Source organism: Balearica regulorum, chromosome 24 (assembly GCF_011004875.1).
Source record: "Balearica regulorum gibbericeps isolate bBalReg1 chromosome 24, bBalReg1.pri, whole genome shotgun sequence".
NCBI classification, from domain to species: domain Eukaryota; kingdom Metazoa; phylum Chordata; class Aves; order Gruiformes; family Gruidae; genus Balearica; species Balearica regulorum.
In genome coordinates this window covers 3993009-4014188 of record NC_046207.1, presented here as the reverse complement: position 1 = coordinate 4014188, position 21180 = coordinate 3993009, and the positions used below count along the sequence as shown (strand labels likewise).

At 43.1% G+C, this 21180-nt stretch overlaps 1 protein-coding gene across 6 annotated transcripts in view; it reads left to right on the top strand.

The window, feature by feature from the left end:
• Window positions 1–21180, top strand: part of ATP6V0A1 (ATPase H+ transporting V0 subunit a1) — a 29271-nt gene that overhangs the window by 5938 nt on the left and 2153 nt on the right. Inside the window, exons 6-22 of one of the 6 annotated variants that reach the window (XM_075775074.1) lie at window positions 771–874; window positions 1651–1777; window positions 2901–2983; window positions 3625–3718; window positions 5084–5296; window positions 5968–6118; window positions 6345–6484; window positions 7270–7427; window positions 7882–7972; window positions 8804–8922; window positions 9182–9398; window positions 10004–10111; window positions 10855–10929; window positions 13372–13479; window positions 14131–14148; window positions 15982–16099; window positions 16557–16728. In XM_075775074.1, coding sequence (XP_075631189.1) covers window positions 771–874; window positions 1651–1777; window positions 2901–2983; window positions 3625–3718; window positions 5084–5296; window positions 5968–6118; window positions 6345–6484; window positions 7270–7427; window positions 7882–7972; window positions 8804–8922; window positions 9182–9398; window positions 10004–10111; window positions 10855–10929; window positions 13372–13479; window positions 14131–14148; window positions 15982–16099; window positions 16557–16728 — 2096 coding nt within the window. The remainder of the gene's footprint in view (window positions 1–770; window positions 875–1650; window positions 1778–2900; window positions 2984–3624; window positions 3719–5083; window positions 5297–5967; window positions 6119–6344; window positions 6485–7269; window positions 7428–7881; window positions 7973–8803; window positions 8923–9181; window positions 9399–10003; window positions 10112–10854; window positions 10930–13371; window positions 13480–14130; window positions 14149–15981; window positions 16100–16556; window positions 16729–21180) is intronic. The other 5 variants (XM_075775071.1, XM_075775069.1, XM_075775073.1 and 2 more) reach the window with 5 other exon arrangements.

The window sequence follows — 21180 nt, the reverse complement described above, 5'->3', positions numbered from 1 at the left end:
ATCATGGAATCAGTCAAACTATCGTCACCTAATGCCAAAATGCATGAGGCATTGCCTTTGCTTTGGAGTACGGCAGAAAGCTGTCACGTATAGGATACGCAGGGCTTGCAAAACTGGTTGTAGGGTACAGCCATGTGAAGTTGCAGGCTGCCCTAAGGTCAGTTAAACTGTCTCTGGGAGACTGACCAGAGCATTGCTCTTCCCATTTCTGTAGAACAAGACTCCCAGGCTACTTCACTTGCACGTACAGTTTCCCAGGCACCTCTTAGTAAATGCCTTTTGCATCTTCATTAATATGCAGGAATTGCATGAGCGCAAGAGGGAGTCAGCATCTACCTTCACGTTTTTCTCCATTTAAGATCTAGGGAAAGATGAGAGTACGGTGTGTCGTTCTGTTTTGCGCCATTAAAAGATGGTTCTTGGGAACATGACTTGTATTTAAAATGATAAATTTTTTTGAATTCTGCCTTTCTTCAGACTTATATATACCACAGCCCCTTTGTTCTGTTGCAGCAATCTTCAGACTTTTCTTGTAGGGAAGCTTTGCTGAGCCATTCCACTTTTCCTCTTGTTTTCCTTCCTTGTGTGATTCTTGCTGTCTTTTCTATCATCTAGCTCCTCCTCCTGCTGTCTTATGTTCATTCTTTCTTTTTCTTTTCTTTTTTCTTTTTTTTTTTCTTTTTTTTGTCTCCCCAAACTATCTCCTGGTTCCTCGTTCCCTGCATGCCACTAACTAGTTTCATTAGATATTAATTGATTTGTGAATTCAGGCTGAATTGCATCATCAGCAGATGGCGGATCCAGACCTGTTGGAGGAATCCTCTTCGCTCCTGGAACCAAGTGAGATGGGAAGAGGTGCCCCGCTCCGACTTGGGTAATGGCAATTTGTGCTTTCTCTGTCCTGTGTTAGGGTTTGCTGGCTTACGTTCATCCTACGGCATCTACAACGATTTGTGGAACTTAGCAGACAGACAGATGAAGGCTGATCTAAAACTAGCCATTGTCTCTGGTTTTGTCCTGGGTACATTAACTTCCCAAGTCCTATCTGTGCTTTGCACAAAAAAAATTTACTAGTTTGTTCTTTGTAAATCTTGTCTGGTTGCTTTTTCAGACATTCTGGGCTTTGTTGAAACTCGTAACTGTTGTGGGTACATAATACTCAAAAAAATCCGTATAGTTCTATATCCTCTTCATTAGCTGCTTCCAGGCCATCTTTGTATGTGTGTAATTCTTCAGCTGGGTGTAGGGGTTTGAATCAGTCTTCTGAACGTAGCCCATGGTAGCTGTGACTGCTATAATCCTTCCCGTGTGAGGTACCAGGAACCTATTGAAGTGAAGACTAGCAGACATAGAAACTGTATGCCTAAATGCATTTGTTTCTCCTTTAACCAGTGAATTTTTTTTTTTTTAATAGACGATTGATTTCATTCTGTTAAAAGGCATAGATGCTGCTGTAGTGCAGTTGGTTTTGTTGTGTTTTTATCTCTATATATTTAGAGGACCTTCCACTTTGCTTAAAGAACTAATTTCAAAATAAGATTTTTGTGGCTTTCAATCTGATGCTAAACTCCAGTTGCCATCAGTGGTTTGGGTGTTAGGCTATGTGTTCTTTTAGGCGTAGAACTTACGTTTATGCTGTCACCTTCACAGGTTTGTGGCTGGTGTGATCAACCGTGAGCGAATCCCCATGTTTGAGCGCATGCTGTGGCGAGTGTGCCGAGGGAACGTATTCCTGCGTCAAGCAGAAATTGAAAACCCTCTGGAGGATCCTGTAACGGTAAAAGGAACTCTTCTTTATGGCAGCAAAAGTCTCAAATGTGTGAAAGGTTTTTCCTTATAGATCTAAGCCTTTATTCCTCAATGAGCTCTGTGCAGTCAAACGTTTGTGTTGTGTCCCCTCACAGTACCTACTTGCGGCCTTTGAGGCTTTAGTGACAAATGCTTTCCTGTTTTAGTAAAACAAAAATAGCAGGATGCATGGTGAATGCTGTTAAAAGGAGGAAAACTCAGAATTTGGGCTGCAGCAGGGCATAGCTGCTTCTCTGGCACAAACTACAAGCGTGACTCCTGTATGCAGTTCTGAATAAGTAGTAATCCTCTTTGAAAGAGGCTCTTTTGGACACTCACAGTGTAACATCTGTAGCTCATTCACTCTGAACGTGGACTTTTCATTTTTCTTAATTTGCTAACAGAGAGATGAGTTGAAACTCAGTCACTGCCCCTTTGTTTCTCATGTAAGGCTGACTTGTCCCACCAGCTGCTGGTAGCTGACCTGTTGAATTATCTGTCTGCTAGGAGAGACTTTGTTCTTATTGTGCAACGCTTCCTTAAATTGAGGTTACACCTAATGTAATCATTCTTGAAACGTTACGTTAAAATTTCCTAAGTAAGGTAGAACAATAACTTGTCAACAAATGCAGGAAAGGGGACCCGGGTACTGACACAAAAACAGCTGTACAAAGAATGTGCCATTGGCCTCCCTGGAGACTCAAAGTTGTTAAACTCCGTTTCATCTTATTTTCATTCATTCTTTAGCTTTTTGCTTGATTCTGTAGGTGAACTGGCTGCAATAAGTGCTGATAAGTATTTCATTGCATCTCTCTTCTTTTGGAGGTCTTCCCAGGTTTTCCTGTTTATTGCATTGCCTAGAATAGGTAATAGATAATCTAGAACATTTTGCTTCAGTAAACCCAAGTACAGTAGAGGTATTGTATACTGAGGCAGAGAACATTGCTTTCCTTGTGGCTGTTTCAGTGTTGTTAAGGTACATTCTTGACTCACTGTGCAGATATGAGTGCTATATGTACAGATTCAGAGGAAGGAAAACTAAGCCTCTGTTGTAAATTGCTCATTTCTGTAAATAGCTGAGCTATTACAGTGCATTCTTTCTTCTGTTCTAGGGGGATTATGTGCACAAGTCTGTGTTTATCATCTTTTTCCAAGGTGACCAGCTGAAGAACAGAGTCAAGAAGATATGTGAAGGGTATGAAAGTCTTACAGCTGGGCAGCTCTCAAATATGTGAAACACATTGACATGAGTTAATATCGATATATTTTTAAACTCCTTATTTCACAGTGACTGTAGGAGCACATATTTTGACAGCAAATAAAACATATCATAAGTAGCTGAGACATATTTTACAGTCAAACTAGCCACTCCCCAAGCCTATAATGCTCAAAGTGGATGACTACTTTGCTAAAGAATGCCTGAAAACAAGGGAGTTCAAGTGTTGAACTCTTGGACAGGCTTAGTGGGATGTCAGTGGGCGATATTCTCACAGGGGAGACCAAGCGTGCCTGCTGCTAGCAGCAGCTGCATTGGCATGATAGCAGCACCCTGAACTGGGATGGCTAATCAACTTCAGCACCTTTGAGACCCTGTCAGTACAGGGAACGGAGGGTTTTCTCCCATTTCCATTTTCTTAAGCATTCAGCTTCTGTTTTGGCCTAAAGCAAGCTTCTGTACCCATTTGATTTAAAGACTGAAACTGCTTGGCCGTCTTTGCTGATCAGAAACTTCTCTTAAGGCGCTTCTTGCTTTATTTCTGTGTTCGGCCATCTATTTCCCTGACTGGTTTATCTTCTTTCCATCTTTGTTACTAAGGTGGCTTGCATGTCTTTCAGATTCCGTGCCTCCCTCTACCCATGCCCAGAAACACCGCAGGAGCGGAAGGAAATGGCTTCTGGTGTCAATACCAGAATTGATGATCTTCAGATGGTAAAATAACCAGGGTCAATGCCCTTTTTTCTTTTTTCTTTAGTAATAGAGTTGAAAACATCTTTGGATCCTGTCAAAACAGGAGAATTTTTGGCCCTATTAGATGGCTATATTTTCAGCTCCAGGTAGCCTGAGACCAGCAGCTCAGCATTGCAAGAAAGATGTTTGGAGACTGCTCCGTTGTTTTATTTGTCAGGGTTTAGGGTGTTGGGGTGGTTTGATCTTTCTGGAGGGCTAAGCAGTTAATTATGTATGTGTAAGTACAGCATCGATAGAGAACTGCATGCCAGAGAGCAAAGAGGAATATGCATGTGTAAGGAGATACTGTGTTTTCCAGCTCTGAAAGCATGCTTGTATAATTGCCTGCTTCATCTGCAAGAACTTTGAAAACATTTAAACTTATTTCCAAGTTGAGATAACAATGCTAACTTTAACTTAGCTATTCTTTTTTCTGCCTGTCTTCATATTTTCATGTTGTGCTGCCCTGAAGAGCTTCTGCTTTACAACTAATCTCTTGTGCAGCAGCCTGAGTGTTGGTAAAAAATAATCAGCACACAAATCTACTGGTGCCAGCTCTGAAATATTTGATGCTTGCTTCAAGGAAAGAAAGGCAGTATGTTATAATGCAGAAAAATCTAAGGGATTTGAGACAAAAAATAGGAAAGGTTCAGAAACTAAAAGGAAAATCGGTTGAATCTGAACTGCTTATTTGATACAGAAACTGTTTCAAGCTGGGAGTTGTGTAGTGCAGCTGTTTAGCAATTTTAAAGTAGACAAGAACTCAGAAGTAATTTATCTAGTAGGATTCAAAGCTGCATGTGCCCTGTGCCCTCACTTTCCCTTGAGTCTAAGACTTTCCAGTCTGGAAATCTGACTTGGCATGAATTAAATATGTTCCAGTTGGAAAACACCCTCAGTAGAAAACACTTTCTCCTTTTTCCCTTCAGTAAAAAAGTCTTTTGTTGTAATCTTTGTGTGTTTTCTCAAGGCAACGTACACCTCACTTGTAGAACTCTTCTCTGTTCTTCTAACTTGGGTGGAGGAAAAAGTGTTCTCTGTAATCTCTGAACAGTTCATTGTTTGAAATATCCACTGACCTTGGAGTTGGAGGAGGAAAGTAGTCAAAAAGAATCTCTGGAAAGAAACCTTAAAACCTTTTAGCAGAACTAATTAATACAGAGACTAAAGCATATATTGCAGGGATGTGGCAGTCTTGGGCATGGGATGGGGGAGAGGGCTCATCCATCCATCCTCAGGGGGGTAAGGCTGTCTTGTTGGTCAGCCTGATTTCTCTGTGCACTTCTGTATGCTTCGAGTTTTGGTCAGTGATTTTTGCCTCATCTTTATCCTACTTCTCCATGAAAGGTGCTGAACCAAACAGAGGATCATCGCCAAAGGGTTTTGCAGGCAGCCGCTAAAAATATCCGTGTCTGGTTCATCAAAGTACGCAAGATGAAGGCCATCTACCATACCCTGAATCTGTGCAATATTGATGTGACACAGAAGTGCTTGATTGCTGAAGTCTGGTGTCCTGTTGCTGACCTTGATTCTATCCAGTTTGCTCTCAGGAGAGGGACTGTGAGTAACCGCTCTACTGCTCCTGTCTGCTCCTGTTCAAGCAGACTAGCAACTGTCGGCAAACGCAGCATGGATTAATTGATTTTTCCGAACTGCGAGTCTCATTCAAACAGCCCAAAGGGATGGTTTTCAGAGTCCTCACAGAGGACAGTTTATTTACCATGCAGGAATTGTGGCTTATAGATAAACTTCGTAACGAATACATTGTGTAAAGCTTTTAAGTCCTGTGTTTGAGTCCTTTGGTACGTTTAGTTAACCTGGCAGTGCTTTGTAGTCCTGCTGTTTGGATATACAGTGGAACTTAGTCAAAGGACCCATCCAACACATTTGCAAGCTTGCCCTCTGATCAGAATAGTTGGGTGTCTGGAAGTCCTTTCACTTGCTGTTTTAAAAAGCAAACAAACTCTTGCATGAGTTTTCTTGTCTGTTGTAATCAGGCACTGTTCATCCTTACTACAAGTGCTTCTCCTCCTGCTATACAAAGTGGAGAGCAGTGGAAACTTGGCAGCCTTCCTCAGCTGCTCAACTATATTTCTCATCGTGCAAGCACACTACAGAAATGCAAGCTTGTAGTTTTCCAAATGCTAATGAGAAAGTAGTGTTGTACTCTGTACTCCTGTGCTCTGAGGGTGGCTGATCTAATCTTTTTTTTTTTTTTTTTTTTTAAAAAGGAGCACAGCGGATCCACTGTCCCATCTATTTTAAACAGGATGCAAACCAACCAGACCCCACCAACATACAACAAAACTAACAAGTTTACTTCTGGCTTTCAAAACATTGTTGATGCTTACGGCATTGGAACATATCGGGAGATAAATCCAGGTAAATTCATACTTATAAAAGTCCAAGACATCTATCTCAATTTTTTAGTCATGGTGTTTCTCTGTATTGTCTGTCCTGTGTGAAAATCTCTAATAGAATACTTAACACCTTTCAGAAGCAGAGGAGAAGCTTGGGAATTATATTGCTGAATTGCATAAATTGTGCTGTGGTAAATCTGGGCCTACTCAAACACAGTGCACTAGGGGTATCATCTTTTCTCTTACAGCACCATATACGATCATTACCTTCCCATTTCTGTTTGCTGTGATGTTTGGAGATTTTGGCCACGGAATCCTGATGACTCTGATTGCTGTCTGGATGGTGCTTAGGGAAAGTCGTATTCTGTCACAGAAGAGTGACAATGAGGTAAAGTGGCAGGTTATGCTGAGCTTTGCATTTAAAACAAAGAGTTGCAGCTTCGTTTACTCACATCCTTCCCCCCTTGAGTTGAAAATGCCCATTTCTCTTCATGTTTGAAATTTGTAAAGTGCAAGACAGAGAGAGAAGCTTGTAGACCACCACTGTCATTTCATAACAGCAGTGAGTTCCTTTGGTTTTCCTTTCAGATGTTCATAGGAAATTATTCCTTTCAGTTGTTTGAAGGAAATTGTTTATCAAGTGTAGATAAGCTGTTGTAAACAAGTCACCCAGAACATGGGTGGATCATAAAGGGGTTCAGTTACTGCAAAACTAATTTCTGTATGCGTATATCATATCTCCAAGATTTTTCCTATTTGCTGATCTAAGTGGATTTCACTTGCTCAGGGCGTAGGTCGACAGGAGGTGAACCAGAGTTAAGATACATTGACAGAGCGTGGAGAAAGCTGGACAGGGTCTGCACTGCCTAGTTCCAAACTAGTGCTGCCAGCTGGGGCTTTGCATCACCGTGTGGAGTGCAATTCATCCTCCTCAGCGAATCCCAGATTCTCTGTGGACAGTCACGCTGCCTGTTTATCCTCTGTGTTCAAATTCTGTTCTGCAGTGCCCTTAATCCCTGCTGTGGGGAAATAGAGACTTTGGGCTTTTTAGTCCATATGGCCAATACTGTTTGTCCTGCAGCTGACTGATTTTACTGTTTCATCTTTGAGAGACCTTCCCTGTTCTCATCGACTTTATTTGTTCCTTTTTGTTTTTTGTTTTTTTTGTACTAGATGTTCAACATGGTTTTTAGTGGTCGCTACATCATTCTGCTGATGGGACTGTTCTCCACTTACACAGGCCTCATCTACAATGACTGCTTCTCCAAGTCTCTTAATATGTTCGGTTCATCATGGAGTGTCCGGCCCATGTTTTCAAAAGGCAATTGGTCGTGAGTAAACAGTTAGTAACTAGATAAAGAGTGACAGTGATAAGCAGGTGACTTATCTTTCCCCATTGTCCTCCCAGCTCCGGAAGACAAAAACTTCTGAACTCAGGCTCAAGTAGAATTGGAAGAGAGGTGTAAATGTGATATCTATCGAGTTTCAAACCAGCTTTTTTTTTTCCTCCAGAAAACTTGTAAGGATGCAGTTTAGCACCTTTCTCCTCATAGACATAGCAGGATTACTGTCCTCTGCATCTTTCTCCCTTGTGACATTGACTGACAGGTCAAGAGACAGGTTTAGATTTCATTTGGAAAATATCTAGGACCACACAGGAACCTTAAAGTTATCTCAATTTGAGATATTCCTTGCTCTCACAAGGGAAGAATGTTGGTAGCTCTTACAGAAAGAGGACAGTGTTGCTTGTGTTAATGTTTGTGTAACCTACTTATACCCAAACAGAGATGCCTTGCTTGAGACAACTCCTCTGCTTCAGCTGAACCCTGCTATTCCAGGGGTGTTCGGTGGACCCTACCCCTTTGGCATTGACCCCGTAAGAGCTTTTCCTTCCTCTACTGCCCTTTAAGAACGTCCTCTGTGTCAACAGAAAGAAAAGTGCCTGTCCAGTTCATTGTGAAAGATTTCCACACCCGAGCCATTCCCTTAGCAAACTGTTTATCGATGTTGGAAATGCTCCCGAACAATAAAATTAATTTTGTTCCTATTGAGATGCTGGATTTGGGACAGAGATACTTGGTTTCAGGTCCATTAAAGGTTTCTTCCTCATCCTTTCTAAGCTGCAGCTTTTTAATCAAATTTTGTTAGACTTGCAAATCACTTTACGAAGTTCCTTTTTTTACCTTGAGTAAAGTTATTTATCTCTTTTTTTTTTTTTCCAGTCAGTCTCAGAAACCTAAGTTTCGAGTAATCTGTCACTTTATATCTGCCCTCATCAATAACGCTGCTCCTAACGCTGCTTAAGATATTTTAAACAAAACTTACGTGTGTTCCACATTAAAGAGGAAGTGCAGAAAATCAGAATGATGTGTAGTTGTTCATTTAAATGGAAAATCATATTTTTTTCTGTCGAGGATACAGCCCCCTTTTTCCTGCAAATTTTGCCTACCATAAAAACAAGCAAGGTCTGATTCCTGCTCAGATGGTGGGATCAGTTGCTGTAAGACAGTGTTCCAAGCAGAAAAAGGTTGTCTGCTCATTTCCCCAAAAGATATCTGTGTGACAAACACTTCTTTAAAAAAACCCTACTTACAGCCTAACGCTTCCTGGATGGTTAATACTGTTTAGCTTAAAGTGAACATTTTCATTTTCCTCTGTTTTTCTTTTACTCGGTGTTTGGCTGCTGACTCAGTGTTGTTTTTCACAGATTTGGAATATTGCCAGCAATAAGCTGGCCTTCCTCAATTCGTTTAAGATGAAAATGTCTGTGATTCTTGGCATTATCCACATGCTCTTCGGTGTCACGTTGAGTCTTCTCAACCACATGTAAGCACTTTGTTCTGTTTTTCTCATGGGGCGGAACCTCTCTGGGTGTAATGCGTGTATTAGTTTAAGATCAGGAGCCTCTCAAGACTTTAACTTCTGATTGAAGGGTGTAGTACAGTTGTTTCTGCCTGCATATGTAGAACTCTGCATGTGAAGTAGTATTTAAGTCCCAGCTATTGTTGAAATGCTGAGCCCCTGCAGTTTTGTTCCAAAGAACTCTTTCTTTTTTTTTCTTTTTTTTTTCTTTTTTTCCCTGTAGCTATTTTAAGAAGCCACTGAACATATACCTTGGATTTATTCCAGAAATGATTTTCATGTCATCACTGTTTGGATACCTTGTTATTCTCATTTTCTACAAATGGACAGCCTACGATGCTCACACGTCAAAGGATGCACCAAGCCTTTTAATACACTTTATCAACATGTTTCTCTTCTCCTATGGTGATACAAGTAATAAGATGCTTTATAAAGGGCAGGTGCGTGCTCTTGCTAGAATAAGATCAGAGATCCTTCATGATATTAGTCTTTCATTGACCTTATAATAATTGTGAAATCAAGTGTGAAACTATTTTTCTCTGTGATAGAGGAAATGTGACGTCATTTCCAAAGCCTGACGTTATGTATTGTTGACGAAGAAAGGAATAATCCCTGTACCGGGGATTTGTATCAGTCTGAACATCAGTCACTTGTGGCTCCAGAACATTTGGATCCAGACCAATAGTGGAAGGTGATTAGGAATATTGTCCTGCCTCTGCAGTGCGGTGCCTCTAAGACACTTACGGCATTTCATCCCTGTGCTATCAGTCCTCTGCCAAACTGTCATTCCCTGCAGAACCTTTTGGATTTTTCCTTTAATCTAAATCAGTATCAGCATTACGTGCTGTGTACCGTCAGATGGGGCAGCTGCAAGCAGGTGTTAGGTACAGCACATCTTGCTGTTCCAGGAAGAGAGAGAGAGTGAAGCGTCCACGTACTCTGGGAATTCAGTCGTTCAGTGCTCCATAAGAGCTCTCCCTTGGTTTTGTGTGTGTGTTTGAGCACGGGCTGCCACTAAATCATCTGAGACTTGTTTCTTTTACAGCAAGGGCTCCAGTGTTTCCTCGTGGTGGTGGCATTACTGTGTGTGCCGTGGATGCTGGTAGCTAAACCCCTGGTCCTTCGCCATCAGTATTTGAGGAGAAAGCACTTGGTGGGTGACTATCTTTTATATTTCAATATGAAAACTAATTCTGGTTGAAAAGCTGTTTTCTCCGTCTTGGTCTTGGATGCGTAGGTTCACACTGCACTGTGACCTGTAAAACGTTTTTGCATGTTTCTAGGTATGAAGGCAGGTGGGTTTTACTGGAGACAAAGTATTGCCTGCCTGCTTCTCAGATCTGGATCCAGCATCAAATCTGCTTTTAAAAACCCCGTATATTGGTCATGATAAAAACAATGTATCTGGCTTGAGCTTTGTCAGCTGGTTTAGGAACACTGTCTTACTAGTTGCTGGATGCACTTCTGTGCCTTCGCTAGGCTGACAATGTAAAAGCAGAGATGTAAGCTTAATTGGCTGGCAGACTTATCAGCCATCTTTGTTAAAGCAGTTTGGATGGAAAAAAATAACAATTAAAAGGAAAAAAAATAGACTTATGCAGTCATTTTGTGAGAGGTTGTCTTCTGGGGTACTCTCTAGGTTTCCAACTGTATCGTAAAGTATCTTTATATAACGTGCAGGAACCTGGCACACGTGCACTGAGGATACTTGAAAATTCTCCCTGCATGTATGGCAGACAGCTTTTAGGATGTTAAGTGAGTCAAAGATCAGTTCAGTTAAAGACACTCCCTCTCCCTTCTCTGACCATCTTTCATCCTCCCATGTCCCCTCCATTCGTCTCCCTTTCTCTTTTTGTTTTCTTCCTCCTCCCTTTCTTTTCTTCCATTCACTATCAGGAAGGGCAACCCGTGGAGGCCCAAGTCAGCACAGTCCCGAACGAGCAGGCACTAGAGGCAGCAGCGGCTGCAACAGTGAGTGGATTTAAAAATCACCTGATGGATTTAAAGATGGGAGTTGGCTTTCTATCTAATGATCAAGAGAGCATGGAATGTATCTGAATTTCATAAGTGAATGACAACTGCACCTTTAGGGTGAAAAACACTTTCTCTTGGAAAGAGCAAAGTTCAGCAAAACTGATACATTCTGGAAGAACTACCAGGCTGAAGGATAATAGTTATGTGTGCACAGAATGCAGAGACACTTCTTTGCAGGAGTGCTGCTGAGATCAAAACCTGCAGAGCAGCACAAGAATACCTTGCTACCTCATCCCCCCAGGTTAAGTTCCCCTTTTTTCCTTTTCTTGCGTATTTGTTTAAGATAGATTAGGATTCTTCTCAGTGAAGCGTTTCTGTTTGCATTATGTGTTCCCAAACATCATGTTTGTGTGATGGCCTCCCAACAACTTCATCTCAGTAGCTGCTGGATTTTTGACACCCATGCCCTTGTAGACACTTTGGCTTGAAACTATTATAAGATAGTTGTGCACAAATAAGCCTCTCGGTAGCAGTTGTTTCTACTTATTTGTGTCCAAACCTATAGACGGCACTTTACTGCCAAAGCTTTCTGGCAGAGCGAAGCTTGCAACAGCTCCCAGAACTTGGTCCCTTCCCCAGTACCGCATATTTCACCTTGTTTTCAGTTGTGAATGCTGCCTGTCTAACTAGGCAGCGTAAATCTCACAAACTACGTGAAGCACACTGTGCACTCTGCACGTCAAAGGTACTTTGAGGCACTTTTTAGCTGTCGGCCAGTGTTTCTATCATGACTTTTTAAATAGCCTCACAGAAATGTCAGAAATTTAAATGGATCTTTTGTGCGTAATCCATCCAGCGTATTAAGTTCATCTCAATACAAGAAGCTGTGAGGGAAGGTCTTTGTATGAGGTGCGGTTAGAAGTATAATGTAAACAATTACATTATACTGTTGGAGCCATGTTTAGATTGGACACTTTACAGAGAACAGATACAAGTTGAGTGTGAGGGAAAAGCTGCAAAAGTGCAAGTTCACACAGGCTAGAAATATATAAATAGAATACTGGTACATCAGTAACTTGTAGTGTTTCAAAGGTGCTGAAAATCCTAATAAAAGCATTGTCTTACTTGCAAATTTATTTTTTCATTTTATTTCTATTTTCAGAGCATAAACATCTACGTAATTTGTTTTTAAAAACCAGACAAAATCTGGCATTTTGGGCAAATTTATAGTTCAGCCTAAAATAAAAGTAGGCTTCTAAGAGCAAATCAATTGAAAAAACATCGAGCAGCCGTTCCACTGATATGCCAGAGAGATGAGCAGACAGGTCACGGGATCTTAAGCCTCCTTGGTGTGCCCAGTCATCCCGAAACTTCCAAAGTCTTAGTGTGTCGAGTTAGTCCGTTCACGCTCCGTGTCACAGATGACCCCAGTGCCATGCTAAAGCTGAACGCAGAGCTTTTCTTCCCATTTGCGGCGTTTCAGTTTGCCTCTCTAGGTGGGTCGGACTTGCAGGTCTTAATTTATAGTCTCTTAGATCAGTCATGAGCGTTTTCTGTCTTCGGAGCATCTGGAGGGAGATAGAAATCCTGCCGTGCAGGGCACAGTGCCGCTTGCTGAGCGGAAATCCAAAGGCAGTGATGTCCACATTAGGCCTTCGTTCTTGAGGCATATAAGCTCTGCGTGAGGGCGCTGTCGGATGATCAACAGGTTTGTGCATCCTTTCTTGGTGGTAAGACGGTACAGAGGAGGAAGCCTGCCATAAATCAGATGTTAACTGTGCAATGATTACAGTTGTCAAGTCAGAAGAGCTCCTGGCTCTTTCAAAGCTTCAACTCAATTTGTAGGTTATTTTCTGTTTGGAGTGAAAGGAGTTACAGCGGAGGGTCAGATGTTGAATGTCAGAACAAATGTCTAAAAAAGGAACTGCTTGCACCACGTAGCATTTCCAAGTAAGGGAAAGTCTGATTTCCCACATGTGGTGTCAGTATGCCTGACACTGGTGGGGAGCAAGTGTGTGCGTGTATATTTGTGTCAGTCCTTTCTGCTGCGAGTGGCCACTTGTGACTTGTTTCATTCACAACAGCAGTGGTGTTTCAGTGCTTGTCCAACAGCTGCTGGGCAAAACGTTGGGTCTCTTGCACGCCAGTGCCAGCAAACGTCCTCTTGAGAGATGTGCCTTTTATTTTACTTAGGGCTGCAGTTACTTTGTAGAAATGCATCAAGTATTCATTCAGCCAGACTTTTTTTCCCCAGCCCTAGCAGGAATCAGCATCTTTCCCATCCAAGCTGGGAAATAGAATTGTACAGCTGGCTTAACCTGGGCCTTAATATTTTGTTTTCTTCTGTGAGCTGCTGCTGCACACGGAGTCATAAGAAACATGCACTCTTGCAGCAAAACACAAACAACACTTTGCTCTTTCTTTTTCTGCATGTGTTAGGGAACGCACAACTTTGGTGGGATCCGGGTGGGCAATGGACCAACTGAGGAGGATGCTGAGATCATTCAACATGACCAGTTGTCCACCCACTCCGAGGAGGGGGAAGAGGTAAGCACCTGACCATCCTCCCTCTCAGGGCAATGCGCGCGGTAGCAGAATATGCTAGCTTTTTGACTGTATTTAACTGATTTCCAAGCTGTTTAAAACCACATAGCAACATTTTCAGTGAAGTGTTTTCGTAGCAGTTTTCATACAGACTATCTCTTGGTCATCCCAGGGCTCCAGAAAAAGCAGTTTAGTGTGCATATAAAGGGAAATGTGGCTCTGTTTGTCCCCCTCACGAGGAACTGTCATCCTAGGGGCTGCACAATGAGAGTTGCACAGTGCTCCCGGGTGGCAGACACAGTTCATGCTCTGGCTGAAGTGCAGTGCAGTTGTGCTGCGTGTGTCGCCAGTGTCAGCGAAAATCCAGGGGCCATACTTCTGCAGCAGTGAAATCTTGTTTACGTATGCATTTTGGCTCTTGGGGGCAATATCAATTGCTTTGGCTTACCTCAGGTAGAGAAGAGAAAGGAGTTGATCTCACGTAGTTTGGGAGTATTCTGATGCCTCTTAACAGTTCTCCAGCGATATTTTGCCTCTGTAGTGCATGTGATGTGTTCCTGCTTTACTGTCGTGTTTAGGAGGGAATTATTGAATGTGTTCATGATTAATGTTGTGATCGAGACACCGCACTAAATGTAAACTTATGTTTTCAAGCCTACAGAGGATGAGGTGGTAAGACTACAGCCAGCTTTGCGTTCATGTGTATCTGGACCATTTCCCATTGGTGTAAAACACATGCTGAATTAAACATGTTATGTCACAACATCTTGTTTTCCAAAAGATCTAGCTATTTACATGTTACGGGCCATTTTTAATTATCCATACATACATGCCCTTTAATTACTTCATCTATACGGCTTGTTTGTCTTATCCCCTGTCTGCAGATCTTGCTTAGTTTACCTGGAAAACCGTTAAGCTAGAAGTCTGAAACTGAAAAGTTTTTGCTATTAAACTTCTGAAGAAGAAGTCTCGTTTGCCTTATGTTGTGTCTTTGGTAATTCTGCACTGCAACAAACTGTTTAAAGATACTTTTTTCCCAAATTATCTGCAATTTTAAGGATGATACTGGTTGTGCCAGTCAGCAAATACAGCAAAACCAGTCCCGTTTCATACAGTTTAACAACTTAACTAACCAGTATCTTTCTGTAAAAGAGAAGCTCTGTTCTGAGAAACTGCTCATTCATTAACGCTTGTAACAAGTGTGAGTATTAAAGAAATTGGTTTTTTAGGAATACTTATACAGGATTGATTGTAGGTTTCAGCACTATGGGGTAACTGATTTTATTACGAAAAAATAACAATTCTGTGAAATTAGAGTAGCTTCACAACGATGATGCTGTTGTAAATTGATCTGCAAGTGGCCTTGCTGAGGGATCTGTTCTCCATAGGTCCATCTAGAATTGAGGGGGGCGGAAACGGTGTGCCGGTGTACCTCTTAATTCTATATATCACTAAACCTGTAGAAAATGTATAAAACTACAAATATTGTGCCATAGCAATCCTGCTGATTCTCCCGCTCCCTAGCATAGTGGCAACTCTCTCCAGCAGTTGCACATGGCTGTAAAATGTCATTGTTTAAATATTTGTCACATTCCATTTGCTGCACGCTGAGTTGCCGTGTGTGCTGGGAGGTGGTGCTGTTTGCTGGGGCAGGTTTTAATAAAAGAGCTCTGCAGTTCACGTTCCGTGGCGAAAGCATTAGGCTTTTGAGAGCTAATTTAACTTAATTGTTTGAAATATTTATTGCCCTGGATATACAAGGGGAGAAATAAGAATATAAATAGCTTTTTGTGCATGCTTAGAGCATTAGTCACTTGATGTATTTAAAACATCATGTTCACTTAAATATGAGCAGTTTCTGAAGCGTGGATTAAATCCAAAACGTAGGGAATGCTTTCCCAAGCTGCAAAATAAGAAACTCTCCTACATGGCAGGCTTCCTTATAAGTTCTTCTTTTATTATTTAAAAAAATTACCAAGACACAGAGACTTTGCCAATGAACGGTGCACAGATGTGACTTTTTCAAGATTGCTTTATGTGTTATTTTTGCTCTCAAAAAGGGCAAGTTCATATCTTGCAAAGTGCTCTTATTGATCCTGTAGCAAAGGTACAAACACAGTATCGACTTGGAATACTGTCTCCTTTTTTGTAGCGGTACGTACCGATTACTGGTGGACTCATATGAATACCATCTTGTTGCTGAACAGTCTTTTCCTGGCAAAGTCCATAGCTGAATTTGAAATACTGTACTTTCATATGCTAGAATGTGAAAACAATAATATTCAACCCGCAGCAGCGAACTGTCGTTCTACAAAAGCTAGCAAGACAATTCATTTTTCATTTATAAAACTGACGTGCTAAGCCAGGAGAAGACAGTATCAGTGTCTAACTTCAAACATGATGTCCTTGGTAATAGCACCAGGTAGCGTGCTTGTTTTCCCCGGTCGGCCAACCCTGGCTGCTTGCAAGGCTCGCGGCTCTCCATTTTCTGTGTTCTCTTTGCAGTTTGACTTCGGCGATACTGTGGTGTACCAGGCTATCCACACCATTGAATATTGCCTGGGGTGCATTTCAAACACTGCATCCTACCTGAGGCTCTGGGCTCTCAGCTTAGCCCATGCACGTGAGTATTCCTTACGGAATTGAGATTCGGATCCGTGTGTCCGATCGCGCTGGGCAGGCGGTAGGTGAAAGGGAGGAATGCACGTAGCCTCTCGATGCTCAGCTGTCAAGCACTGCTGGAAAAGGACAGAGCTGCGTGTGCGTTCGCTGGGAGGAATTAAGTGTAAACACCAGCATCTGCTTGCATAGCGCTCTGTTAAAAGGGAGGGGTGGAGTTGAAAGCCGTGAATAAAACAAAGAGCTGCTGAGCAAGGACTCTGCCCCGCGCTGTGTGCAGCAGTTGGAGGTAACGTCCTGGCATACTTGGCTGCAAAAGCTGTTGTCCTTCTTAACTTTCTCACCTCATTGTAGTGGGATTTTGTTTGACTTTAGTTTTTGCTTTATAAGTAAACCGTAACAACCCTCCGTTCTTGCTGAATGCTCTGAAATGAGCCCTCTTCTCCCCTTTCTCCTGGCAGAGCTCTCGGAGGTGCTCTGGACCATGGTGATCCACGTTGGCCTCAGCGTGAGGAGTCTGGGTGGAGGCTTTGGCCTCTTCTTCATATTTGCTGCTTTCGCTACTCTGACAGTAGCGATTCTCCTGGTCATGGAAGGGCTGTCTGCTTTTCTCCATGCGCTCCGCTTGCACTGGTGAGTTACTGGAACATGCAGAGACTTCATAGCTCTTCATAGCAAGAAAATTGATGTCACCTGGACAATGCAGAAATACTATCTTCTAGAAAATTGTATTGACCCTTACATGGGAAAGCTAAGGCTGTAAAATTGGGGTAGTGGATAACACTGAGCCAAGATCAGCAACGTTCAGAAGTGCTGGAGTACCACAGATCTACCTAAACATCTAAATGTCCTATGGCAGATGTGCTCTGACAGCAGAAAGTCTTTAAAAGGGTCAGAGATTTCAGTCTTGTTTCTAGTGATACACCACTCTCTCCCGATTGTATGCATAAATGTTGCTTAGAAATTGTGGAGAGCAACTGATCTCTGCTTAAAAATAAATTAGACTAAAGCTTTGTGATCAGTGGGATGGGAAGGTTGTGCTAGATGGATGAGCGTGCTTGTGGCTTTCAGTGGGACTTTCTTGTTCTGTCTTTTGGTCTTTTGCCTGGTTCTAATGTTTGTGTTCCTTAGTGTGCAGTAGCTACTGACTGCAGTTTCCTTCATGTGGTCTTGCTTGACTTCGTAAGACCTTGCATTGAACAGGGGCAGCTATGTCTGTCTGCCCTTTGGGGTGCTGTGGAATAGGAGCTATTTCTTGCTTATTGGCAGATGCTTTTGTAGCCCTTTTGCCATGATTATTAAGTTCCCGTGCGTGCAGACAGCCAGTAAACAAGAATGAATTACTAGAGTACTCATCGCCTTCTCTGCACCCAAGTATGGAAAGTATTCAAGAGCTTTCTCTAATCCGTATTTAAGAGCACGCATTGTTCCACTCAGATTCTCTGGTTAGTGTGCTGGTGGGATCAAAGGAGCAATGTGGGAATGGGTTTTGCTTGCCTAGGGTTCTCTTCAATTTAAAGTGTAGGGAGTACGTCTGTGCGTAGGGAGTGCGTCTGTGCCTCTGTAGAGTTCAGGTCGCTGCCATCTCTTAAGGTAGCTTCTTTCCTGGTAGGTCAGGAGAACAAAGTGAAGTCCCATGAAGTTCACAAGGAATATTCTGTCTTGCTTAAATGGGAACAAATGGTTGTGAGCACTTTTTAAAACTAGTTCTGTAAGTGAAAAAGGCAGCCAGTGCCTTAAAAAAAAAAAAAAAAAAGAAAGAAAGAAAATCAGCCTTTTTGCACTTTTTCCCCTGCTTCTGGGGAAGGAAGGCTTTGTCCTTTTGCCCTCTCCGTTGGCAGCCTGCGGGGTGCAGGCTGGAGTGTCCTGAGTGCCTGGGTCTTTGTAGCTCAGGTGGGTCGAGCTTCAGCCCCTGGTTTGGAGGTGTAGCCATCTTGTGCCGAGGAGCCATGGGGGGGCTGCTGCTGCAAATGGCTGCTGGATGGTGCTTCTGTTTTTCCTGGCATCTAGCCTAGAAATCTTCATACCAGTCACTTGAGAACTTCTTGCTGACTGGCTAGTGTTTCCTCATCCTGCTGTCACTGTACTACACCATTGCATCAGTGTGAAAGGAGCTCTGCAAACCCTGCCTGGTATTATGGCTACGCGTCCGAGAAGAGCAGAGAGTATGCAGTACTCCAGCTCCATTTGCAGTGGTTATGGTCAGCAGTTGCTTGGGAATCAGTGGATTTTCAAAGTCTTGTTTCTCTGGACTGCAGTGCTGCGTGGTACACTTCTGAACAATGGCAGATGAACAGTTCTGAATGGCTTTTCTTCTTCTTGGCAGGCTCTGTGTTTTCTTTTTTACCCAAAGGGATGGGGCTGAGATAAGAAAGCATGTTTTTTCTGGAGCTACCTGTCTTGTGTTAATAATCACGAACTGTGCTTATGGATACCGCTCACAGAGCACCTGGAACGAGTGTCAGCTGGAGGCTGCAGTTCAGCCAAGAGGTGGCTTTTCACATCACCAGGCAATCTCTAAAGGGTGATGAAAAAAATTGTCTGGAAATGTGTCAAGGGAAGATGCAGGTCACTGAAATGGCAAACAAATGGAGAAACCCAGATGGGCAACAGCCATGAGCACATGGATCACTGTGCCATGCAGACCAGTGCAGGGCACTTGCTGGGGAGCTGCGGAACTGAAGCTCTTAATGAAGCCATATTTTCCCTAAACTTGTAAAACTTTAATGTATGTTCTCTAAGAGAAAAATCTCTTCAAGCTTAGAGCCTGAAAAGCAAGTGTAAGGCAATATTTCAGACTGCAAGTAATCTGCTGAAATGATTTTGGGTTTGTTGGAATTTTGTTATCACAGTGGAGAGGAAGGCACCTGCAGTTGTTCAAAAGAACAGACTGTTAACATTCCTTTTAGCTTCTGAACACGAAATCAGGATGTTTCCAATGGTAGGTGTTCCCTTTTTAGAAGGGGGTGGGGTGGGGTGTCAAATACAGCTGTCCTGGGAAGAGCAGATCGGATTTTCTGGCTGTGGGAGAAGAGTCACCTATCAGGAATTCTGAAGGTGTGGGTGGTTCAGCCTTCCTGGAAAGGAGGAGGAATTTAGCATGTGTCTTTCTGGTGGGGGAAAAAAAGCACAGATTGTTCCATGTGCTCTGCCTATCATTCCCAGATGAGGAAGATTTATTGCGTGTTTTCTCAGAAAGTATGTATTCTTTCAGCAGGCTGGGTTTTTCTGGGGCATTCTGGGGTGGAGGAAGCACTCCGAGTGCTGCCAAGACTGCAGGCATGTGTATCGGAGGTCTGCTGGAGCTCGGTAGCTGGTTGAGCTGTACCCCACACCGTGCTGTTAACTCCTTTTACCGGTCTGAAATATATTACCTTTGTATTTGCTTTTCAGTGATGTAGTTTTGACATGGATGTTTAGATTAAAGTAGCTTACGTTTTTTTTTTTTTTTAAACTGGTTAGCTCTTCTAATGTGAGCAAACATAGACTTTGCCCAGAAGGAGAAGTTTGTAACTGGATTCAAAGTAAGGTCTCAACATCATGCATTGATGCAGGAATACGGTTTTCGTGGAGCTGTTTTCCTGTGTGAAGAAGTGTTTTAGGTTCAGTTTTAGGCCTGATTTAGAGCCAGAAGCTAGTCTCCCTAGAATATGTCCCAAGACCAGGCCACAGCTAGAAAGAATGGCTAGCAGTAGGCATAATACAAAGCAAATGAGGTTAATTCAGAGCGGTGTCAAGTGGGGTTTGTATTGCTCTGTAGGAGAGAGGTTGGTGCTAGGTGAGCATCGTGATGTACGAGGTTCAGTTCAAGTTTGGAGCAGTCAGACCACGTTGTTCAGGCTCGGTTCTGGTTACCCAAGCGTCTCTTGGCCAGTCTCCCACCCCTCAGTTCGTGTCCACGTGGAGAGCATGGGTCCTGGCCATACGTGACTATAGGTTTGGCAAACACAGAGAAGTCTGTCTGCTCTTGCTAAAAGTTTCGGTCTGTTCTCTCCCTCAGGCGTAGCATCTGGCCAGTGTGCGCACTTTATTCTGGCCATACTTGAGACAGACATAAACCTGATTTTTCTTTATCGTGGGTTGCCTGAGCTCTTTGCCACTGGTCCATAAACATCCCCAGAACGAACTCAGCCCCTTGGAGGCCGTGAAATGGACCCAAAGCAGTGCTCTCGGCCACGCAGCCTTAGGGGAAGCTGAAGGCAAGGAGCTCACACGACACCTGTTTTGTTCTGAATGGCAAAGTTGGAGAGTGCTGTGGGTCTGCGCAGGGATGCCGAAGTAGATTGCAAGCACAACAAACGTGGTCAACCTCAAACAACCGTGTAGAATAAATAAAAAGCGGCAATTATGCGGTGCTTCGTGGCGGCTGTTCTCGGCTGTAAACTGAGAAGGGACAGGCAGACTCTCCTCTGCCGGGGCAGAGCTCTGGCCCGCTGCCGCCCACGGGGCAGCGTTGCTTTCAGGGCGTGGGTGTGCTGGAGTTGCATCGCGGCAGCGGGAGTGGTGAAGCCCAGCTCCCCAGCCGCTTGCCAGAATTTTATTTTTCTTTGTAAAGGTCGTGAGCCAGAGCTTGTCGTTAGTGTGGCCGTTAAGAGCGCGCTACTGCTCTAAAAGGCAGGCTCCTGTTAAGCACAAGACAGAATGACCCAGGGTGCGGGGTATGAAGCTGCTGTCCTTTTTGGGAACGAGTAACTGCAACAATCTCCGCACAAACACCCCAGTCGCGCTCTGACCGCAAGGTGCGCTGGGGGCTACCCCCTTGGAGGTGTGCTCTGAACACAGCTGACCCCCGGGATTGGCACACTCCTTTGAGAACACGAATACCAAGTAGGAATTTGCGCTTGTACCAAATTTAAGTTTCCTGTTCAACAACTGTCTCTGCAGTGGCTTCACACGAGGGAGCTGCTTCCCACTGTGAGCTGCTGAGTTTTTGAGACAGTGTGGGTACTCTATGGCTGTGTTGGGTTGGAAAATCCACGTAACTGCAGTCCAACGAACACTTAAGCTAATTATTAATATAAAAAAGCTGAAGAGTGGGTTTTCTTGAATGCTGACTGCCAGAAAGCTTTCTGGTCTTTTTATTTA